We start from the raw sequence: 19,961 nt of genomic DNA, 5'->3' as shown, positions 1-19,961 counted from the left end.
TTTCTTTACTTATATTTTTTCTAAGGTAATTGTTTATATAAAGGCGCACAAAGGAGTCTTGAATTACGAAATAAATTGATGTTAACCAAACTAGTCCAAATTTATGTGTAAACTGTAAAAACAGGTTTAAAAGTTCACAGAAATGCATCTCTTATCCCAAAAGCTTTTCGGAGCATATGCACAATTAGTCAATTCATCGAGTTCTTACTGGGCCCGTGAGGGAGGTAAGAACAGGTGCCCAAGGTGCTGAGGCGCCTTTGATAACATGTGATCGTGAGGCGCGAACTCTAACAGTTTTCCGGACAAAACCTCGAGTTCTCGACCTGAACTTTTCGAACGTTAGCATGAGTTCAAAGATGCGAAAAAATGATTCCATGGCCTCAAAATTGGGGAGGGCAACCTTTGGGTGCCGCAAAGCACCCAAAGGTTTACATATATATACACGCACATTTATTTCGGTGTTCAAAAAATTCGAGTCAATTTATTGTTAGTGTTTTGTAATTCGCGATATTAAATACCCCAGTTTCATAGAATAGAAACCTGATTATTTAAATATTTAAAAAATCGAAATAATCGAAATCCGATTAGCAAAATATTCTTATTTTCGATGCCCTACTTTACATCGCCCCTGGTTCCCTGGGAAACGCCCCTGGTTAGTGTAATCTTGAATATTAGCATTGATAGTAAAATAATCTACATTTGTCCAGAAAACTTTATTGATCTAAATTCTCCTTGCAAAAATGCTGGCAAGGAAAGCATTCGAAATATTTATGTATTGGATCAAAAATTACATCAGACGGGCGCCGTCACCATCATGCCCAACAAACATATGGGCATGATCGGGTGCTGTCTATGAAAGACATAACTGATCTATTAAAAATTGAACTGTCACGAAATTTCAAATTGAGGATTTTTGATCAGTTTCTGCCAGTAGTACACCCTCCTGTAAACTACTAAGTTTTCTGAAGGAACATGTATAGTATACTAAAATTTGAAAAGGACCCGAGCTCTTAGCTGGATAGAGATAAAAATCGCGACCTGTGCTCATACTTATTGCGGATTCCGATACATGGATAATGCAGGTATGCGTATTTTTTGCGTGAAGAAAATAAATTGGTACCATGAGTGACAATAATAAAAACCGGAATCATTTCCCACGTCTCAATTTTCTGAGTCCAACGGTGGAAGTCCGGCGTTTCAATTTCTTTCGGCTCCCTCATGCAATGGAAGGAAATGAAAGTTTGAAAAATCGCTCCCGTCTACCATTTTCTGCTCTAAGGCAGGTAAATATTTTTGAAAACGGTTTTCACCACGTGTTTCCTAATTTTTGTCCCTATAACTTTTTTGGAGCGTTTTTTTGAAATTGAGCGTTTTTTGAGGACTTCATATTGTTTGTAGAACTTTGTATTAACATTTTTAATATAGTCCACATTATACATTATGTAATATATTTAATGCTGCGATGATATAATTTTTATATCGGCATGATCTCGTTATTTGTAAAATTGCAAACTCCTTCCAAAAATCTCGAAAATACTTATATACAGACAATTTCCTCGTTGCCAATTTTTCATACTGCAGACAGAGGTCACGATTATTTTTCTGAAAAATCTGAATCGTCAAAAAAGACGTGGATATTTTTTTTAACTTTCTAATATTTTTTGTCATGAGCTTTGGTTGGACCGGGTATGATTTTTTTTGACGGGAAGTATACTGACTGTCTTAATATGTAAACGTATATGTCAGTTTTCGAATTTTCGCCGGGGTGGTGATTGTAAACCTCAAACCTGTCCTTGGCGAAAAATTCTTGTCGGCGTTAAAAAAAATCGTACACGGTCCAACCAAAGCTCATTTTCCTTCAAAACGCATTTCGGATCCGATAAAAAATATTAGCAAAATTCCTAAAAGAAAATATCAACGAAGTTGTTTTTTCCGACGCCTCAAATTTGTTCATAAAAATAATCGTGACCTTTGACCTGTCTGCGATATTAAAAATCGGCGACGAGCAAATTGTCCGTATATAAATACTTTTGAGATTTTTGCACGGATTTTGAAATTTTACAAGTAACGAGATCATGGCTATATAAAAATTATGTCATCGTAGCATTAAATATGTTACATACTGTATCTATTTCTAAAAGTTTGTTGACTCCCTCCCCTGAAAAAAAATATTGTAAAGCACACGAAAATCTCAGAGAAAGCCCAAGGCATCGGGTTTTCCAGCACACTCGTTTTTTGGACAACGCCTTTGTGGTTAAGCGTCATACGAAAATAAATCTCTTTCTTCGAAAGCACAGGTGTCAAAAATCATATTAATTTTCTCAAATGTGGTCTTTCATGTGAAGATTATTTTGTTGAGTTTATTACCTTAGTTCCTTGAAAACCTACTGAAACCCAAAAAAACAATTAAACCCCCTTCTTATTTTTATTGAAACCCTGCAAGAAATAAAAATACTGCCCCAACTCCAACGTTCAAAACAAAACTTAGAAATAAGGTGGGTTCAAACCCCACCGGATTCTTCGTATTTTTTAATTTTTACTTTTTGGAGAAAATTGTTTTTTTAACAATTCAGAAAGTTTTGTTAATATTAACTTTTAAATTTGAATTCGAATTAAACCTTCAACATTGGAAAAGCTCTAGATGCTTATCAATTATTTATATTTATGTACCCGTAGTTCTTGCTTTTAATTGGTCATGTACTTCCCGAGTAAATCCATCAACCTTAATATCAAACCCTGAGGGAAGAATAAGGCTAATTACATTACATTTCTGTAGTTGCGTTAGTTGGTTGTATTGATTTGAACCGTACAATTTCAAGATTTCTACAAAATCGGTTTGTTACACTGAAAACGATCGCATTCTGAGTGAAGTTCTGGTAATGCTTGGTTTCATTTCTTGTTTCTTCCGAGTTTTGAACCTTTTACATACAAATTTATATTTCCGCGAGATTTATCATTTACACTTTCAGTTCGAATATAGGTTTTGACAATAAAATAATTGTTGAGCTTATTAATTTTTGGACTATGTAAAGTGCTGCTGAAATGTATAGTATATAATGGTAGATTTTTAACAGGGAATTTTTCTTAAGAGGAAAAGTTAGGGGCGCAAAAAAATTTGCCTAGGGCGCAAATGTACCCAGCCCGGGCCCTGTGCATGCATTATATATTTAAGGTAATGGTCATATTTGAGTACCAAAGCTAGATCAGAGTTCCTATTTAATGATCAAATTATTATTTGGAGGACTCAGGCAGGACCCCTGAGACCGGAGTCCCACCTGGTTTGTGAAAATTGTCGTGGAAGACTTAAATTTGTAGAAATGCACATAGGATATGAAGCACATTTCAAGATTTTTTGTCAGGTGCCAGATCCCCCTGTAATACATTAACCATTGGTCAGGGGCCCTATGACCTTGAATGATTTTCGAAATAAAGTGAAAGATAAAGAAAATATGAGAGGATACTTAAACTTTAGCACGTTATAATTACTTGTTTGTAATTATATTACAATATATATCAGAGTTGCAATCAAATTCAAACGAATCACGGATGTCTCCAACCCACTCTTCAATTCTTTCAAAGCATTCACATAACTGAATACTTGGCACAAAAGGCTATTCAGAAATTTATAGCAAATAAATAAACAAAACGAAATCATAGAATAAATCTATTATTGAGACGGAAGTATTGTATGTGATACCTTTGACCAACGTTATCCACCCTGTTCAATTACCTCCTCATAGACGAAATATGGAAATCACTTGAAGATTTGCGGCTGAGCGTTTTAGTTACAAAGCGTAAATTTACACCAAGTTCATAGCAACCCCTTGATGACGCTCGATATATTTTCGCCATCGAACATCTCCTCCCCCTTTCGCCTAACCTTGCAGTAATAAACTCATTGATTTTGATTGATTTCTTGTTTAGGTTTTTATTAAACGTGTCGGACGAGCGTGAGAACAAGTACTCATTTTCAGCTCTGGATACCAGACAAGTATTCTAATATAAATTTATAAAAAATAGGTTACTAAAGCTAATAAATTGCAAAATAAAACAAAGTAATGCACGTCGGCAAATAAATAAGTCACATAATTATAAGTAATTGATATCGCTGAAACATCAAATAAACAGAGTTAAAACAAATGCTGCAGTCCAGTAAACTGTCCGCGTACATAAATAATAAATAAACCGTTGCAAACGAAATGTAGCAAAGGGGTGAAAACACACGGAATTGTCTTTGTGGCACACCCACAACGTCTTTCAGCACTTTCCTGTCATTGTCTCACATTACCCCATTTTGACACCCCCACCCACGTAGTTCAAACGTACACGACAATACCTTTCAATAGACACCCCACATGACAAAGTCATTTTTTCGACATTCGACACCTCCCACACGGTCATGGAGTCGTCGCACGTCGAAATGATGGCGATTTCTGAAATCCTCGTCAAAAAATACGTCTAAAACGGTGGCGACAAAAACTTCGAGAATTTTCGACTTTGTCGCCTACACGGTCACACGGTCATCGCACGTCAAAATGATGGCGATTTCTAAAATCCCCGTCCAAAAATACGTCTAAAACGGTGGAAACGAAAAATTCGACACGTTTGACCGTTGGCGTCATCACCGTGGCGCCGTGACCTTACGACCTACAACGCCCATCTTCGAACTCATCCCGTCCCCAAAAATTAGAAACACGTTAGCGAAAACCGGATGCCGAAATTCGAATCCGTTCTAAAGTTATCGTGGATACGGACGGACGGACGGACGGACGGACGGACAGACAGACAGACGGACAAGACATTTCCATAAAGGGGTTTTCACCCCTTAATAACGATATCAACAAGATTAGCTAATCAAAAGACAAAATCATTAAAACATCCAATTCTATAATTATCATAAACATTAAAAGAAGTATGTATTTGTAAATGCATCATTAGATTACGCAGCGGGTTGAGGATAAGCTGAGGTTGAGAATTAAGCGAAATGTTCTCAAACTGGCTCAAACACCGAAGTACAAGTGACAAGTACATAATTATTTGAATTATTTAATTCAAAACCAATATTCGACAATTTCCAATTTATACATATTTAATTAAAATTAAACATTTTTTACTGATTACAAAAACTAATTCAGAATTGAAGCAATTAGATATTAATTTCAATTCGGTCGGGGATTGGGATTAGGGAATAGATATACTATAACGTTTTAGACTAAATGATAGCAATTAGCAATACCGCAATTTTATTAGGGGCCGTCCATAAATTACGTAACGCAAGAGGGGGGAGGGGGGGTCATGGGAAGAGCGTTACGAATTGTTATGTAGGGGGAGGGGGGTATAACAAATTTGTTACGTAACGCATTTCATAAACGCGATTAAAAATCGGATTGAACTCATGTCATCCAGAAGGTTTCAGTGTACGCATGTAAATACGTTTTTCATTATGGTGCTCACATTAAAAGAAGAGCAAAATTCTTGCCTACTTGTAAACCATCATTCCTCCACAGTGACCTCGGAGGGCGATGGTGTGACGTAAGTTTCACGATTAATTGAGCCTTACCTTTACGATGAGAATTTGATCGGAATTTGCCGATCACCTGAGCCCCAACGAGGTCACTTAGGCGCCATGATGGTTGTCAAGAATTGTACTCATCTATTAATGGTCGTACGATAGTTTTCCGGGTGCAACTTGACAAAAGGTTCCATTGTGAGTCTTGGTAAACGTTGAGAGACCTGTCAGATTTACAATTTCCATTTCTTGTCGAATATGATTTCGGTTGTTCTTGAACAAGAAATTCACAAAATTCTAATTTATCTAGCAATTTAAAAGAAATAGAAGCAATAAAAGCGACATTTGTCTACACAACCTGGAACAAATGAAAATTTTGCAAGTTACTGTTAAAGAAATTACCTGCGGTGAAATCAAATTTACGTTACGTTACGAAGGGGGAGGGGGGTGGGTAGTCGAGAAGCGTTACGATGCCGTTACGAGGGGGGAGGGGGGGTCTAAAAAATGATGATTTTTGCGTTACGTAATTTATGGACGGCCCCTTAAACCAATTTTGGTTTACACACGGAGTACATACGTTCAATCGAATTCGAACATCAGTTTCCATAATAAGCCAATTTACGGCGGGCTATCAATTTTTTAAGTTCCAGTTCTTGTTTCCGTGTGCGATACGTCCCCGCCAATCTTTTCTTTCTCTCATCGCGCATCTCCCCCTGCAGACGTTTCGCCTCTTCCGTGTCCAAGTACTGGTCACCCCGACGTAGAAATGACACCACGAGCTCCACTATTTCTGGAGGCAATAAGTGAGCCAAGACGGCCTTCACTTGTCCCAAATACCTCGTCCATTGCTGACATGGGACGCGAGCTGACGACAAAATTTGGGCTCCTGGGTCGACGAGGAAGAAACCAAGGATTTTACGATGTCCAGGTTTGTCGGGATCATCCAGTTCAAAAGGAGCCACACGGTGAGAGACAGAATTCTTGAACACAACGCTCCGACCCGGCACCGTTTCGATTCCGAAATCATTGTTTCCGCCATCCACGACCCTTATGACGCCATTCAATGCCCGCTGAGTAAGACCAAGATACAGTTCTGACGTGGTGATGTTTTCATTAGAGAAATAGTGCAGACCTACGGCGACGATTTGTTCATTCGCCATCCCTTCAATGTGCCACTGTCCGCCTGAAATTCAAATTAGTCGAGTTACTCAGACTTAAAGTTTGAGTTAGGGAACAGTCTGGGCATCCTAGTGAGCGAGTTGACTTTTTCTCCTCGCCACTTACCAGTAATGTAAATGATTTTTGTCACTAAGACTTCTAATTTGCAGCTAATACAAAATGGATTGATTTCGTTTTGGTGGCAATAAATTCCCAAGTTTGTGCTTTACAATTGCCATGTTGCATAAATTCCATAATAAATCTCGGTGAAAAGTATTGGACTGAAACATGATATGAGTCCATGTTTCAGTTCAATACTTTTCTCTGAGATTTATTATGGAATTTATGCAACATGGCAACTGTAAAGCACAAACTTGGGAATTTATTGCCACCAAAACGAAATCAATCCATTTTGTATTAGCTGCAAATTAGAAGTTTTAGTCGAATTTTTTCTCCTTTTCTGGTTCGCGATGCCCCGTTTGGAGAGTGGGAACGGTGACTCTCAAAACCCAAAGCAACTTTTTACATGCAACTGCCTGCATTGTTTACATGAAAATCAGCTGCTCTCTTCGCCCCGCCCCCCTCCATAGAAAATAAAGTCTCTCGGCACACAAGGAGACGCAACCGTCGTCTCTGTCTTTTAGTTATGAGATTTTTTCAACGTATATGCATTCTTAAGTTAAAACTGAGTAACTCCTCATATTCTGCTAAATGATTTAAGACTTCTGTAACTTTTTGTATATATTTTAGCAGAATATAACGACCTAAAATTCATGTTGAGCCATATTTTTCAGCAGAATCTTTTAATCTTAGTACAATTAAGAAATATTAAGAAATCTTCACTAACCTGGATGCTTAGAATTTTCCGGAGTTAAAATTGTCGTCGCCATTCTAACCACGACTTGGATTTTCCTCCCGCGTAAACTCACTGGAGCAATGGAGACAATCGAAGGGTTCGCTAATTGTCGTCGCGTCTTAGGCCCACTTTCTGCCTCTGCCTGCCCTGCCGTTCGGATTTCGGTCAGTACCTTTTCAAACATTGGTACCATTTTGTCCAAAACTTGTTCCAGAGTTGCGTACAATTCCCCATGTTCCGCCGGGTAGAGACCGTTGACATACGACGTGAAGTGCGACGCACCATCAGAGTCGATAACAACGTCGGCAGGAAGCAGTTGATAGTTTGGGTCCCATTCGATCTTTGGTGGGGGCGAAATCATGTCATTGGGTATGATACTTATCAACCTCTTCACGTCAAAGCGGTGGAGATAGTTCCGCGTATTGGCTGAATGGAAATGTAGAAGGTGACGATAGTCGTCGAGATTCTAAAAAGTATAAATTTTTTCCTAATTTGACCAAATTGAACATAGGCCCCAGCATCGCTTTTATACTAATCCTTACCAATAATTTCATCTACTAAAACATGATAAATGTAAAAAATAGCCGTACATTCTTGTAAACTGACTTGTAAACTGACCTTAGGTTCTTTCGGGACAAATCCTCCTTTCAGAATATGTGACCTCTTAGCTACGGCACAGTATGAGTACGGGTCAATCACGTTGATTACACGATTTTCCGTCGCTTTAAATAAATTTAAAAGTAATAGTGCATATAAAATTTATGCTAATTTTTTTCTGCTTTACCTGGTTGCCAATTATTCGCCTTGATCGCGATTTCTTCCACCTTTCCTGCTCCCCCGACGAGTCGCTCGGTCAGGGCGATATCCACGAGGCCATCCGCCACCCAGGAACCATCCAACGGCCCAGGAGTCAATTGACCATCCCACAAAGTCAAGAAGTGGGGTAGACGATCTGTCACATTCACATTAAACTAAAAATTTGTAATTAAAAAATACAACAATTTCCATCAACCGCAATGGTGGTGACGTCATGACGTGACCATAAGCCCAATTACTGATAGTGTCAAAATTTAGTTTATAGTTACCGATTACAACTGGCCAATTTTTCTCCAGTTGCACCAACGCGACCTTCTTGTGTCCCGAACTTGACGCCACGGCACCACCCAATTCGTCCTTTGCATCTTGGAACCATTTGCTTACGACGGACGAATCGTTAAAGTCAGTTTCCCATCCTTTTCGTGACTTTATCATCCAACTCAACCTCAATCGTGACCTTTCATCCTTACTTGGCTGACCACGCGATATGATGTTGGAAGGATGGTTGTAAAATCTTTCGATAAGGGAGGAACTAGACATGGCGAAAGTTGGGATGACAAATTTCAAATTAAACTTAGGTGATCAAGTTAATTAATTCAGGGAAGAGAGATAGAGAGCCCCAGTCTATAGAGTGCTGCTGCAACACAATCTCTCATCTATGAATTAATTAAGTGAGGAAAAACAAGTGTTTACGAAGTTGGATCCGGTAGTTGAGACTCGAAATAATACAGTAGACACATGGATTACTCGCACCCCACAAAATGGCCTTACAAATATCCGCTATCGTAAAGTATGTGATAAATTTCGTCATGTTCCACCTATGACCTGACCTAACAGTGACGTAAAAACCCTCCCCCTCCACCCTTCCGTGTTATATAATTTATGAAAGGCCCCTAGTCTCATTAGACGTTCAATTCGCAATATTTCGACATTCAAATATCAATAGCCATAATAATTTTATCTCATTTCTTAAAAAAATTGAAATTATATAGTCCGAACTACGATATATTGTTAGTAAATGGTATACAAAGGATTTTGAAATATGTACTCGTTCCTGATAAAATTAAGTTTGAATTTGAGAAAAACAAATCGTATCTACACTTTTGTTACATACTGTATACTGTATATAATAAAACGTGATTCTCATCTCATTTGGTTCTCATTGATACTTGGAGCGGGTCAGGCAAACTGAAACGCGTTGGATTTGTACTTTGTAAACAACAGTTGTTTTTTGCAGTTTACGCTTAATTAATTAAACTAATTATTTAAACGTTGAGTTTACTTTTGTTTATTTTCACAATGTCTTCTTCCTCATCTATCATAAGATTTTACACACATCGTAACTGCACTATCTCGACTGTCGCGCCTAGAGCGGAGCAAGTGATGCGAATGCAGTTGAATTGGATGATAAGGTCACGAGAAGGTTGGGAGGCTGGCCTTAATGATTCGTCCATCGTTAGTGGATGGTTCCAAGAGGCGGAGAATGCCTTTGTGGGCAATAATGTGGCGTCGAGTTCGGCAAAGAAGAATATGACGTTCAAACCATTTAAGAGAATCTGGTCGTTCGTGATTGGTAAGTAATTCATAATTGGGAATTGGGCTACCATGTCATATTATATTTTTGGTAGCATCATGAAACTGGCAACATAAGGTGTATTTCTAAATTACGCATTTTGAATTTAATATGAATTTTGAAGGACGTCTACCTAACTATTTGACTTTGTTGGATGGTCAAATGTTTCCTGGGCCGTTGGATGGTTCTTGGGTGGCGGATGGCCTCGTGGATATCGCCCTGACCGAGCGCCTCGTCGTGGGAGTAGCAGAAGTAGAAGAAATGGCGATCGAGGCGGATAATTGGCAACCAGGTGAAGCGGAACAACTTTCTTATCAACGAATTTTATACAAATTATTATTTTTGAATTGATTTAAAGGGACGGAAAAGCGTGTTATCAACGTGATTGACCCGTACTCATACTGCGTCGTAGCAAAGAGATCACATATTCTGAAAGAAATATTTGTCCCGAACGAACACAAGGTCAGTTTACTAAAAAGTCAAGAAAGGACGAGAATTTTTTATTAGATTGAAGATTTAATACATGAAATCATCTAATGTAATGTCTGTAAAAATTGATATTTTAGAAGGTCGGCGATTATCGTCACCTTCTACATTTCCATTCCGACAAGGTGGACAAGTATCTTGACCAAACTGACGTGAAGAGGTTGATAAGTAGCATACCCGATGACATGATTTCGTCCCCACCAAAGATCGAGTGGGACCCAAATTATCAACTGCTTCCTGCCGACGTCGTTATCGACTCTGGTGGTGCGTCGCACTTTACGTCGTATGTCAACGGTCTTAATCCTGCGGAACATGGGGAATTGTACGCAACTCTGGAACAAGTTTTCGACAAAATGATACCCTTGTATGAGAAGGTGCTAAGCGAAATTCTACTGACGAGGTTGGAGGTTGAGCCTAAAACGCGAAGCGAAACTGATAAGAATCAGAGCGTTCCGGTCACCTTGCGTGGAAAGAAAATCCAGGTCGTGGTTAGAATGACGACAACAATTTTAACTCCGGAAAATTCTAAGCATCCAGGTTAGTGAAGAATTTATTGGTTGTGAATTATGATATTGTGCTGTAAACATGTTTTCATAAATAATCTTCCACAAAAAACTGCTGCGAAAGCCTAGAGACCTAAGTAATTTTTGCTAATTCAATTCTAGGCGGGCAGTGGCACATTGAAGGGATGGCGAACGAACAAATAGTCGCCGTTGGTCTGCACTACTTCTCCAGCGAGAACAGTAACACGTCTAAGTTGTACCTTGCTCCCACTTGGCGGGAATCGAATAGCGTCATAAGCGTCGTGGATGGTGGAAACAATCCTTTCGCAATCGAAACGGTGCCGGGTCGAAGCGTTGTATTCAAGAATTCTATCTCTCACCGTGTGGCTCCTTTTGAGCTGGATGATCCCGAGAAACCCGGACATCGCAAAATCCTTGGTTTTTTCCTCGTCGATCCGGGAGTCCAAATTTTGTCGTCAGCTCGCGTCCCATGTCAGCAATGGGCGTGGTATTTGGACGTCTGGAAGACGTTTGGAAGTGAAGGACGTCTTGTTCCACTTACTGCCTCCAGAAATGGTCGAGCTGGTGGTGTCATTTTTACCACGGGGAAACAAGTATCTGGACACTGAGGAGGCGAAAAGTCTCATGAAAGAGATGCGCGATAAGAGGAAAGCACGATTAGCGGAGTCGTATCGCAAACGGCGAGTGCAAACAAGACGGGTGATGCAAACAGCACGGAAAAGTACAGGTGGACCTGCACCCCGCCGTCAATTATCTACTCGTGCAGACTGATGTGATTTGAATTCGATTCGACGTAAGTATACACACATAATATATGTTGTATTACATATTAAATATTATATTATATATATACACATAATATTCAGCATTATAAAGTTAGCGAACTATAAATTTTATGAAACTTTTTATATATTTAATTTGCAGCAAAACGACGTTTTACAATCGAAATCGAGTATGGATAAGTTTTGCTGGTTCGTGTCATCTACATGAAACAGTTTTACACATTCAAGAATTGGGTTACTTAAAATAAGATAAAATATAGATTATAATTAAGTCGAAATTTTAAAGTTTCGAGTGTTAGTTTTTGGACCAATTAATTAAAAAAATATAACTATGTATGTAGTTCGGTGAGTTTATTACTGCTAGGTTTTGGGATTAATTATTTTATTAATTCATTAGACAAGTTAAAAATTCTTTAACGCATAAAAAATTGTACACTCAATTTTAACACTGCAATTCTAAATACCTAAATAATTAAAACTTGTATTGGTGATGGAACATCTCTAACTTCACTTTTTTGGCTTTATATTTTTTCGCGAGCTAATAAATCATGGGTTGAAAATTGTTATTGAATACATTCAACCTGTGTAGTTTAACTTTATAACATAGTTTTTAAATACAGATCCTAAGCCGAATGGTGTCACAAGACCTGTTCAGTGGCCACGGAAGTGTGGGGACATTGAGAAAATGTCCCCACGAAAATTTTGCCGTGGAGACTTGCAATGCATTTATCCCCATGGGCTCGTGGGACTGAAGTACAAAAACATCGACCTTATAACTCAAACCGTAATTTTAAACTTATGTGGTAATCTGGTAATAATATTGGTTTTCTAATCTAATTTTAAGCTAATTGATTAAATTTACGAGTATAACTAGTGCCATTCAAGTATGCACTTCATTTTGTAACAATCGGCAAGATTTTGATTTTCTTAAATTTTCATCAATTTTTTTAGTTTTTAACTGTCAGATTACTATTTTATCATACCCAGCCCAACCCAACATTATGTTTTTAATGCTGATTTTGTTTAATTTCTTAAGCTTGAAAATAACCAAGCGGGTGATATAATTATATAATATGTCCCTACGGTTCAGCCTATCATCAGCGGCTACTGGACCTCGGGAAAAAAGAAACCTTGGGTCTGGTATCAACAACCGGTTAAAAATATTGAGTTACTTGCGCCTTATGGAAACAATGACATATTTTTCCTCCAATATTCTTCAGAATAATATGTTCTGGAAGTTCTGGAAAGAAATATTAATCCCACTTTACCAAGAAACTTATTTCGGTACCTGCAAAACTAACCCTTCCTCAGGTATCGGGGTTTCCCGATACCCTGAACAAGCGACCCTAAACTTTGTTATGCATTTGACTTCTTACATTGTACTTGCTTACTAGTACCACATTTAACTAATCCTTAACTGCCTCCAGCAAGTAAAAATTCCAGCATTCAACAATCAGTCATCATTCGCAATTTTGTCCTCGTTCAGTAAGCATATTTTACAGCACTTTAGCTTAAAAGCCAATCCACATTCCAACCAAGACAGACGTAAATCTGTACCCCTTGAAGTGAGCAACTGAAAAAGTAAAGGAACAATTAAATCTTGATAAGTGCTTGATAAGAAGAGAACTTTTAAGTGTCCATTATGGAAGTTGCTAACCATATTGTCTCGAGACGCAGCATTCACGCCGAGAAGAACGACGAGGGATCCAGTTTCATCGAGTACTACAGAGAACCTCGGCCCCAAAAGATGCGGAAGATTTCGCCACAAATCCTGGAAGACCAAGAACCCCTCGACGCGGAGAAGGAGACGACAAGCTGGCGACAAACAAACCCGCTCCTGATTGCGAATGTGAGTAATTTAATCAGGGTTTAAGTAATTTACATGAATGCACAGTTGAGATTTGATCGCACAAAAAATATTCCATGATGAGCTTATTTACGCCGTCTCATATTCCCTGCAGTTTTAACCACTCATAATACATATGTAATAATTGCTGAAAATGAGTCAAATTTATTTGCGAAATTTGCCAGTACATATACTTTCAAATTATTAAATTAGAAAGGTTGATCTGATATGTTAATACCTATGTAAATTTTGTGTCTATATTTAACAAAGTGATACTTGCACAATATTATATTGCAGTTGTTATAGATATTTGAATTTGCATGTTTGGTTATAAAATTTAATAATTGAATAGAATTGGTTGCCTAAAAATATGAGATTTTAATGAAATTATTAAATTCAGAAAGTTTCATGATGGTTTTGTTGGTTGTAAATGTAAAAGATCATGACAAAGGTATTGGACCGCCCCTTAAGACGCGCGCCGGGCGGGAACACAGCGAAATTAAATTTCGAAAAAATTATTTTTGAATAGACCAAGTTATGAGCTTTCCATTGATATATGTCACCAATTATTGAATCATGGCTAAGACTAGATAAACTTGGGTTGAAAGGCAAGAGTTGGGAAAAAGAGTGATTGAGTTTCATAAAAATCGAACAAACTATGATTCCAAAATCACTTGGCACTTTTTCAAGCAAGAAGGTATTCCTCATTCAAATGTCAACTCTGACATAAAAAAGTACGAGGAATCCAATGAACTCAAATTCAAAGTGCCCACTGGTCGACCTGCAAAGCTATCGACGACAAAAGTCAAAAATCGCATAAAAAAAATTTTAAAAAAATCATTCATCAACGGCAACGGCTGGCACGACCAGGAAGGTCAAGATTTCAAAAAGCTATCTGTGCACAATCAAAGTCCATAAACTAGGGATTATAGCCAGGGCAAAAAAACCAGCACCAAATTACAAACCAACACAACAGGAAAGGATTCATGCGTTCTGCAAGAAATTAAGAAAATTTGGGGAAAAGTGGTCATCATGGAAGATGAGCCCCACGTCACAGCTGACCCCTCAAATCTTCCAGGAAGGCATTTTTTCCATAGTTCCAACCCCTGCGAAGTAAAATATGAAGACAAAGTCCAAAAGAAAGGCCAATCCTCAAAAAAATGAAGAATTTTGCAACGCATGTCTAGCATTGGTCATGTTTCCGATCCCGTCATTTTTTAGGGCACTGTAAACCAGGGGGTTTATCTTAAATCATGCATTAAAGGGGGATTGGAATCGGTTATTACCAAAGATCATAAAAAAATAAAATTTTGTTTTGGCCTGACCTCGCAAGGTCCCATGACGCCAAAAAGGTCACTCAGTATCGACATCTGAAAAAAACTGAATTTGTGCCAAAAATGAAAACCCACCAAATTTTCCTCAACTGCGACCAATTGAGAAATTCTGAGCGCTGACTAAGTCCAAATATTCTAAGCTTTCAGAAACGCCAGACACCTTACGAAAATTTAAGAACAGATGAAAGGAAAACAGCTTGAAAGTAGGTGCCGTCTATAGGCGGAATTTGACGCGAAATCGGAAGAAAAAAATGCAATCTGTAGCAGACAGCGGAATTGAATCATTAAAATTTGAACTGTATGGCAATCCTAACCCTTTGGTAGTAAACATATGCAACTTTTTTGAAATTGCATTAACTGTGTAAAAAGTTCTGAGCATTTTATTACGCCGGTCCAATACCTTTGTCATGATCTTTTATGTAAGAAGCCGTTTATCATTTGTTAATGGTTGAGTTACATGTAAGTTGTGAGTAAAAATAAAGTCACACAAATGGGTAAATGTGAGGCGGATTGAGACATGGTGATTTACATACAAAATCATCCAATACATAATGTAATGGTTTATCGCTTTAAAATGTCAATAAGAGGAGTATTGAGACAACTACTAACGCAATTAAATTATTGTTTATTGTTAATACAACAATTAAGTTTTCTCAAATATTTAATTTTACTTTAATGCAATAACTTTATGAACATTTTACTTAATACAATACTCGTGCTCACAATATTTTGCGAGTTTTATAACTAATTAGGTAATAATAGTTATGAAGTAACTAATATCCTCTAATTTATCTTCCCAGATCCTCGACGTCATTTTCCCCTACCTGGACCACGCCACCCTGAAGACCTGCTGCCAAGTATCCTCCCTCTGGTCCGTCCTTGCCACCCCGCTGCTCCGATCTCGCTCCCAGCTCCATCTCGCCGGCCCCCTCTTGGACGAACGGAGTGACGCCTTCCTCTCAACCATCTCCTGCTCCGAAACTCTGCCCATGGCCAGTCTCACCTACAAAGTCCACACCCACACTCCCTTCCCCCTGTCCGACAGAGCGGCCCGTTTCTTCGCCCAGTTTGGTCCTTCCCTCACCTCGCTCACCCTGGAAGTCCGCGATATGTCGAAATTCTCCTCGAAGCACTATTTCACCATAGTGTCCCACCTTGTGGGTCGTGACTGCCCCTCCTTGACCCACTTGGCCTTGACCAACCTCCAATATCTCCGTTACGAAGACCCCCTCGACCCTGCCATCCTGAATTTCACGTCACCTTCAATCCGCCACTTGACAATCTCCTTCGGGGACTTCATCCTCCGACCTGGAACTGTCTTCAACTACGTGGCAGTTTTTAAATCCCTCCTTGCCATCGCCCCCAACGCTACGAATCTCACCACCAGTTGCCCCGATGAGGGTGAAACCTTCACCTTGTTCCTCAGAACGTTAAGAGACTCCCAGATTTCGGCCCAACTGAACAGCTTCTCGCTCGCCGGGGCCCCACTCGACAACGTGGTCATGAACATTTTAAATTCCATGAACTTCCAGATAGTCACCTCGCTTGAGATCGATACCAAAATCACGGTGGGGACGACCGAAGTTGTCCACTTTTTAGAAAAGTTGAGCCCTACTTTGGAAAAGTTTGTCATGTTTGGCGACAATTGGGGAGTAGTGGCTGATGGCGGAATTACGATGGATTTCCCCTTCATGCCAAAACTCAAGGTGTTTAAGCATCAGAATTTTTTAGGCTTGCGAGTTGCGAGTGCAGATTTTCTGAAAAGATTGCCAAAATTGGGGGAGCTGGTGATTCGCAGTTGGTTAACGTTATCCTTGAGAGATATGAGGCGTTCCGTGTACGGAACAATGTTCCATCCGAGGGAGGACATCATGGGGGAAAATTCTATTTATGCCAACCTCCATGTCAAGAAGGTCGTTCTGGATGCGGCCTTTGTCCCCACGTTTGAAAATCTGGGGGCGATTGATAAACTACTAAAAATGTTTCCAAACGTGGCAGAGTTGGAGCTCACGGTCAGTTTCGCGTATAAAAACATCTGCGTGGGATACGTTCTGGAGACGCTGGCCGAATCGAAGATTAGGAAGCTCAAGATCAAGTTTTTAAAGTGTGCTGAACTCAGTGAGAGGGTTTCGGCATCATTTCGTGCCGCGTTGGAGAGATATTTGCCTAAATTTTCTGGTAAGTTCATTGGTATTATTTGTAATAAAATTTTGAAAAATCTATTAAAAAAACGGGAAAAATTTTTCATGGAAACTTTACATATTTTTTCTAAATTACAGAACTCCAACGGGTCGACTTTATCCTGGAGGACATGCCACAAATATCCAGATTCCACTTGCCACTTTACGTCGTCGAAGGGATGTTATGCACCAAGTCGTTGAAGGTCCTTAATCTGACGGGATTTTCCATTGGGGTGAGTACTTATTTATTTAAATATTTAGATTTTTGAGATTATTTCTCATCAGCGAAGATTGTAACTATGTAAATCTAAATTTTTATATATTTTTATTATCTGACTGATTTCAGAAGGACCGCGAAGAAGAGACGGAAAGGTGTCGCCAACTCTTAGACGACAAATTGGTCGAGTGGAAAATTTTTGACAGTGTCCTTAGTAATGAATGTCCTCAGTGAATGTTCAGTAAAGTGTAATTATTTCGGTTATTAGTTGGTTAGTTATTGCATAGATTTTTGTCGTTTACAATAGCAATCATGTTGGTTTGATTTTTGATGGAGAATTTGAGCAGATTTTGTTTGGTAATCGAGAGATAAGCTGTTGCAAATAGATATTAAACTTTTCGTAATTGTTTTTATTTTATTCTATTTTTCTGATTACGCTATTATAATTGAATTATAAGACATGTTGGTTTCATAGGTTAGGAATTTTTTACATATGTATTTTTTATAACTTTTTTACATCTTGATGAAAATCGTATTAATTTTTTCAGATTAATTTTTAATTTTTGACCTACCCTATAATTGAATATTAAATATATTAGTTTCATAGGTTAGGAATTTTGTACATGCATACATATTTTGTATATCTGTTTTGACATCTTTGTATTTAGAGAAAATCATCAAATAATAAATTTATTTTGTTTTCAAAGTATTAAACAATTTTTACATTGCACGCATTAAACGAGGCGGATTGCATGCATACGCATAATTTGCATTATACTTTAACAAATAAACATTTCTGTAAATGTCATACATGAACTACTCAAAGGCATAACATTTCGAAAATATAAAGTGCATATACAATATTTCCACGAGTTAACGACTCACCCAAAACTCATCAAAATATGTAAATGCATTTTTAATCATTTCTCAGCTTTGGGAGTTTATTTTAAAATTCTCCCCTCCAAAAACTATCAGAATCTGGATTGTATATTTTTTTACTTGGGAACGACTTGCTCTATGAATTTGTCATCTAGAATTTTTAAGTAAAATCTCAGATGCGTCAGCCAAGAAACGATTAAAAATGTCTCGATTTTGACGATGAGCCATCGCACAATGTATTATTACAGTATGGACAGAAAGTCATTATACCCTCATACTTTTTGCACATAAAGCCTCATATTGTTCGATAAGCTTGAGGGGATGAACCGCAATTTCGCACAATTACTTATCATGATGCAAGGTTTTCGGAACCATATTTTGGATAGCGACGTGGCACAAGGAACGACACGGTGGAATTATATCCAAAATTCGGAGAGGAAAAAAGTCTTTACACCCTTGGAATTTGTGGTATTTGTAGTGTAATTTTTAAAAGCATCCCCTTGAATCGTTCTTCACCCACTAGGTGATGCATTATTCTTTGATAAATAACACTTTTGCAATACTAAACTACTTATCTGTTATCAATATTAGCTCATACTGACTCAAAAACACCTTAGCCCTGTCCTGGGGCAAAAAGTCGTTAATTTTGATGATAAAAGGCTTCGACACCAAAGAATTTCCGATTAACTACCCATTAAGAATAGTACGGTTGCCAGAATAGTCTAGAAGTGCAAAACATTTAGGATGACATAGAATATAACAGCTTTTTCATAGACATGGAGCACGCGATAATGGACGGATCACGGCAACCTCTGCAAAAGCCAATGACTCCACGGTAACCTCCACCAAAAATCAGCTTGGAAGCGAGGGAAGAATATAATCTTCGAGTTTCTGTGCGAATTATAAAGAATTGGATCGCTTAAAATGGATTTGAATAGCGAGAAACATGGAGAAATCCATTTATCAGCCAAGGCCTATATTGTGGACAGGTCTAAATGGGCTAAAAAGCATGATGATTGGACTGCTAAACGTTAGAAACTCCTGATATTGTTCAACGACGTCAACATCAACCTGTTTGTTTCAAATTGGGACCAGTGGAATGTGGATTCAGCAAAGAGACGCTGACAAACCCAACGACCATACGCTAAGCGTTATGGATGGGGGTGGAAATCGAATTGTTTGGGCGTTACATTTAGGAAGGGCGTCCGAAACTTTAATACAATCGAAGTAATAATGTACGCCAACTACTACTGCGACGTTCTGGGTTGGAATTTGATAGTAACAGAAGGAAATAACCGCCGGGGAGTAATTATATTTTCAAATAGTAAGGCGATCCTAAGCACCTATCAAAATTATAGAGGATTTGGTTTAGAACAAAAGAGATTTAATTGTTGAATTGCATTCCATAATCATCGGACAGCATGCCAATAAACATTTATGGTCGATGGTGAAGCCCAAAATTTTTTAGCACACGCTATCAAACCTCAAAGTCTGGCCGATGCTATAAAGCTTGAATTGGTGAATTTTGACACCTCTTTCACCAGCTCATTTTTTTAGTCGATTCAAAGACGTTTCCTTGCCTTCCTAAGGGATCGAGGTGGACATTCCAGTTGCTAGTTTGACTGCAATTCGACACAGAAAACTTTGGACACATTTTTCATGAAACTTTAATAGGGGTGTAAAGACTTTTTTCCAGTTGGAATTTTAGATATAATTCCACCGTGTCGTTTCTTGTGCCACACCGTCATTCAAAGTATGGGTCCGGAAACCTTGCGTCATGATAAGTAATTGTGCAAAATTG

General features: G+C 38.4%; 2 protein-coding genes across 19 annotated transcripts; one reads left to right on the top strand and one right to left on the bottom strand.

Annotated features, from left to right (window-relative positions):
- Positions 1–3,907: 3,907 nt before the first annotated feature.
- Positions 3,908–9,009, bottom strand: LOC110849832. 18 transcript variants are annotated; one of them, XR_004834914.1, is made up of 7 exons: positions 8,609–9,009; positions 8,308–8,475; positions 8,142–8,245; positions 7,515–7,989; positions 6,033–6,692; positions 4,944–5,212; positions 3,908–4,157 (listed from the first exon to the last, which is right to left on the bottom strand). XR_004834914.1 is itself a non-coding variant. In XM_035851870.1 (6 exons), exons 1-5 carry the CDS (start codon positions 8,877–8,879, stop codon positions 6,106–6,108), a joined length of 1,605 nt encoding a protein of 534 aa, XP_035707763.1. In that variant the 5' UTR covers positions 8,880–9,009; the 3' UTR covers positions 3,908–4,157; positions 6,087–6,105. The 18 variants fall into 18 exon arrangements, 4 of the variants coding, with proteins under 4 accessions (XP_035707763.1, XP_035707764.1, XP_035707766.1 ...); XR_004834912.1 differs by having other exon boundaries at positions 4,944–5,235; positions 6,087–6,692; XR_004834913.1 differs by having other exon boundaries at positions 4,944–5,230; positions 6,087–6,692.
- Positions 9,010–9,520: 511 nt separating this feature from the next.
- On the top strand, positions 9,521–12,603 carry LOC110849768. Its single transcript, XM_022097211.2, has 6 exons — positions 9,521–9,912; positions 10,037–10,204; positions 10,271–10,374; positions 10,479–10,935; positions 11,064–11,715; positions 11,847–12,603. The coding sequence occupies exons 1-5, from the start codon at positions 9,639–9,641 to the stop codon at positions 11,528–11,530; spliced, it is 1,470 nt and encodes a 489-aa protein (XP_021952903.1). The 5' UTR covers positions 9,521–9,638; the 3' UTR covers positions 11,531–11,715; positions 11,847–12,603.
- Positions 12,604–19,961: the final 7,358 nt, after the last annotated feature.

This window comes from Folsomia candida, unplaced genomic scaffold (assembly GCF_002217175.1).
Source record: "Folsomia candida strain VU population unplaced genomic scaffold, ASM221717v1 Fcan01_Sc005, whole genome shotgun sequence".
In the NCBI taxonomy this organism is placed as follows: domain Eukaryota; kingdom Metazoa; phylum Arthropoda; class Collembola; order Entomobryomorpha; family Isotomidae; genus Folsomia; species Folsomia candida.
This window is presented reverse-complemented; position numbering and strand designations above follow the sequence as displayed.

Excerpts from the sequence above, each read along its gene's own strand:
- LOC110849832 (XM_035851870.1), bottom strand. The coding sequence starts at position 8,879 with ATGTCTAGTTCCTCCCTTATCGAAAGATTTTACAACCATCCTTCCAAC. Across the intron at positions 8,476-8,608 it reads AAATTGGCCAGTTGTAATCG|ATCGTCTACCCCACTTCTTG; the intron begins GTAACTATAAAC and ends TGAATGTGACAG. Across the intron at positions 7,990-8,141 it reads TTGTCCCGAAAGAACCTAAG|AATCTCGACGACTATCGTCA; the intron begins GTCAGTTTACAA and ends TATACTTTTTAG.
- LOC110849768 (XM_022097211.2), top strand. The coding sequence starts at position 9,639 with ATGTCTTCTTCCTCATCTATCATAAGATTTTACACACATCGTAACTGC. Across the intron at positions 10,205-10,270 it reads GGCGGATAATTGGCAACCAG|GGACGGAAAAGCGTGTTATC; the intron begins GTGAAGCGGAAC and ends ATTGATTTAAAG. Across the intron at positions 10,936-11,063 it reads GGAAAATTCTAAGCATCCAG|GCGGGCAGTGGCACATTGAA; the intron begins GTTAGTGAAGAA and ends ATTCAATTCTAG.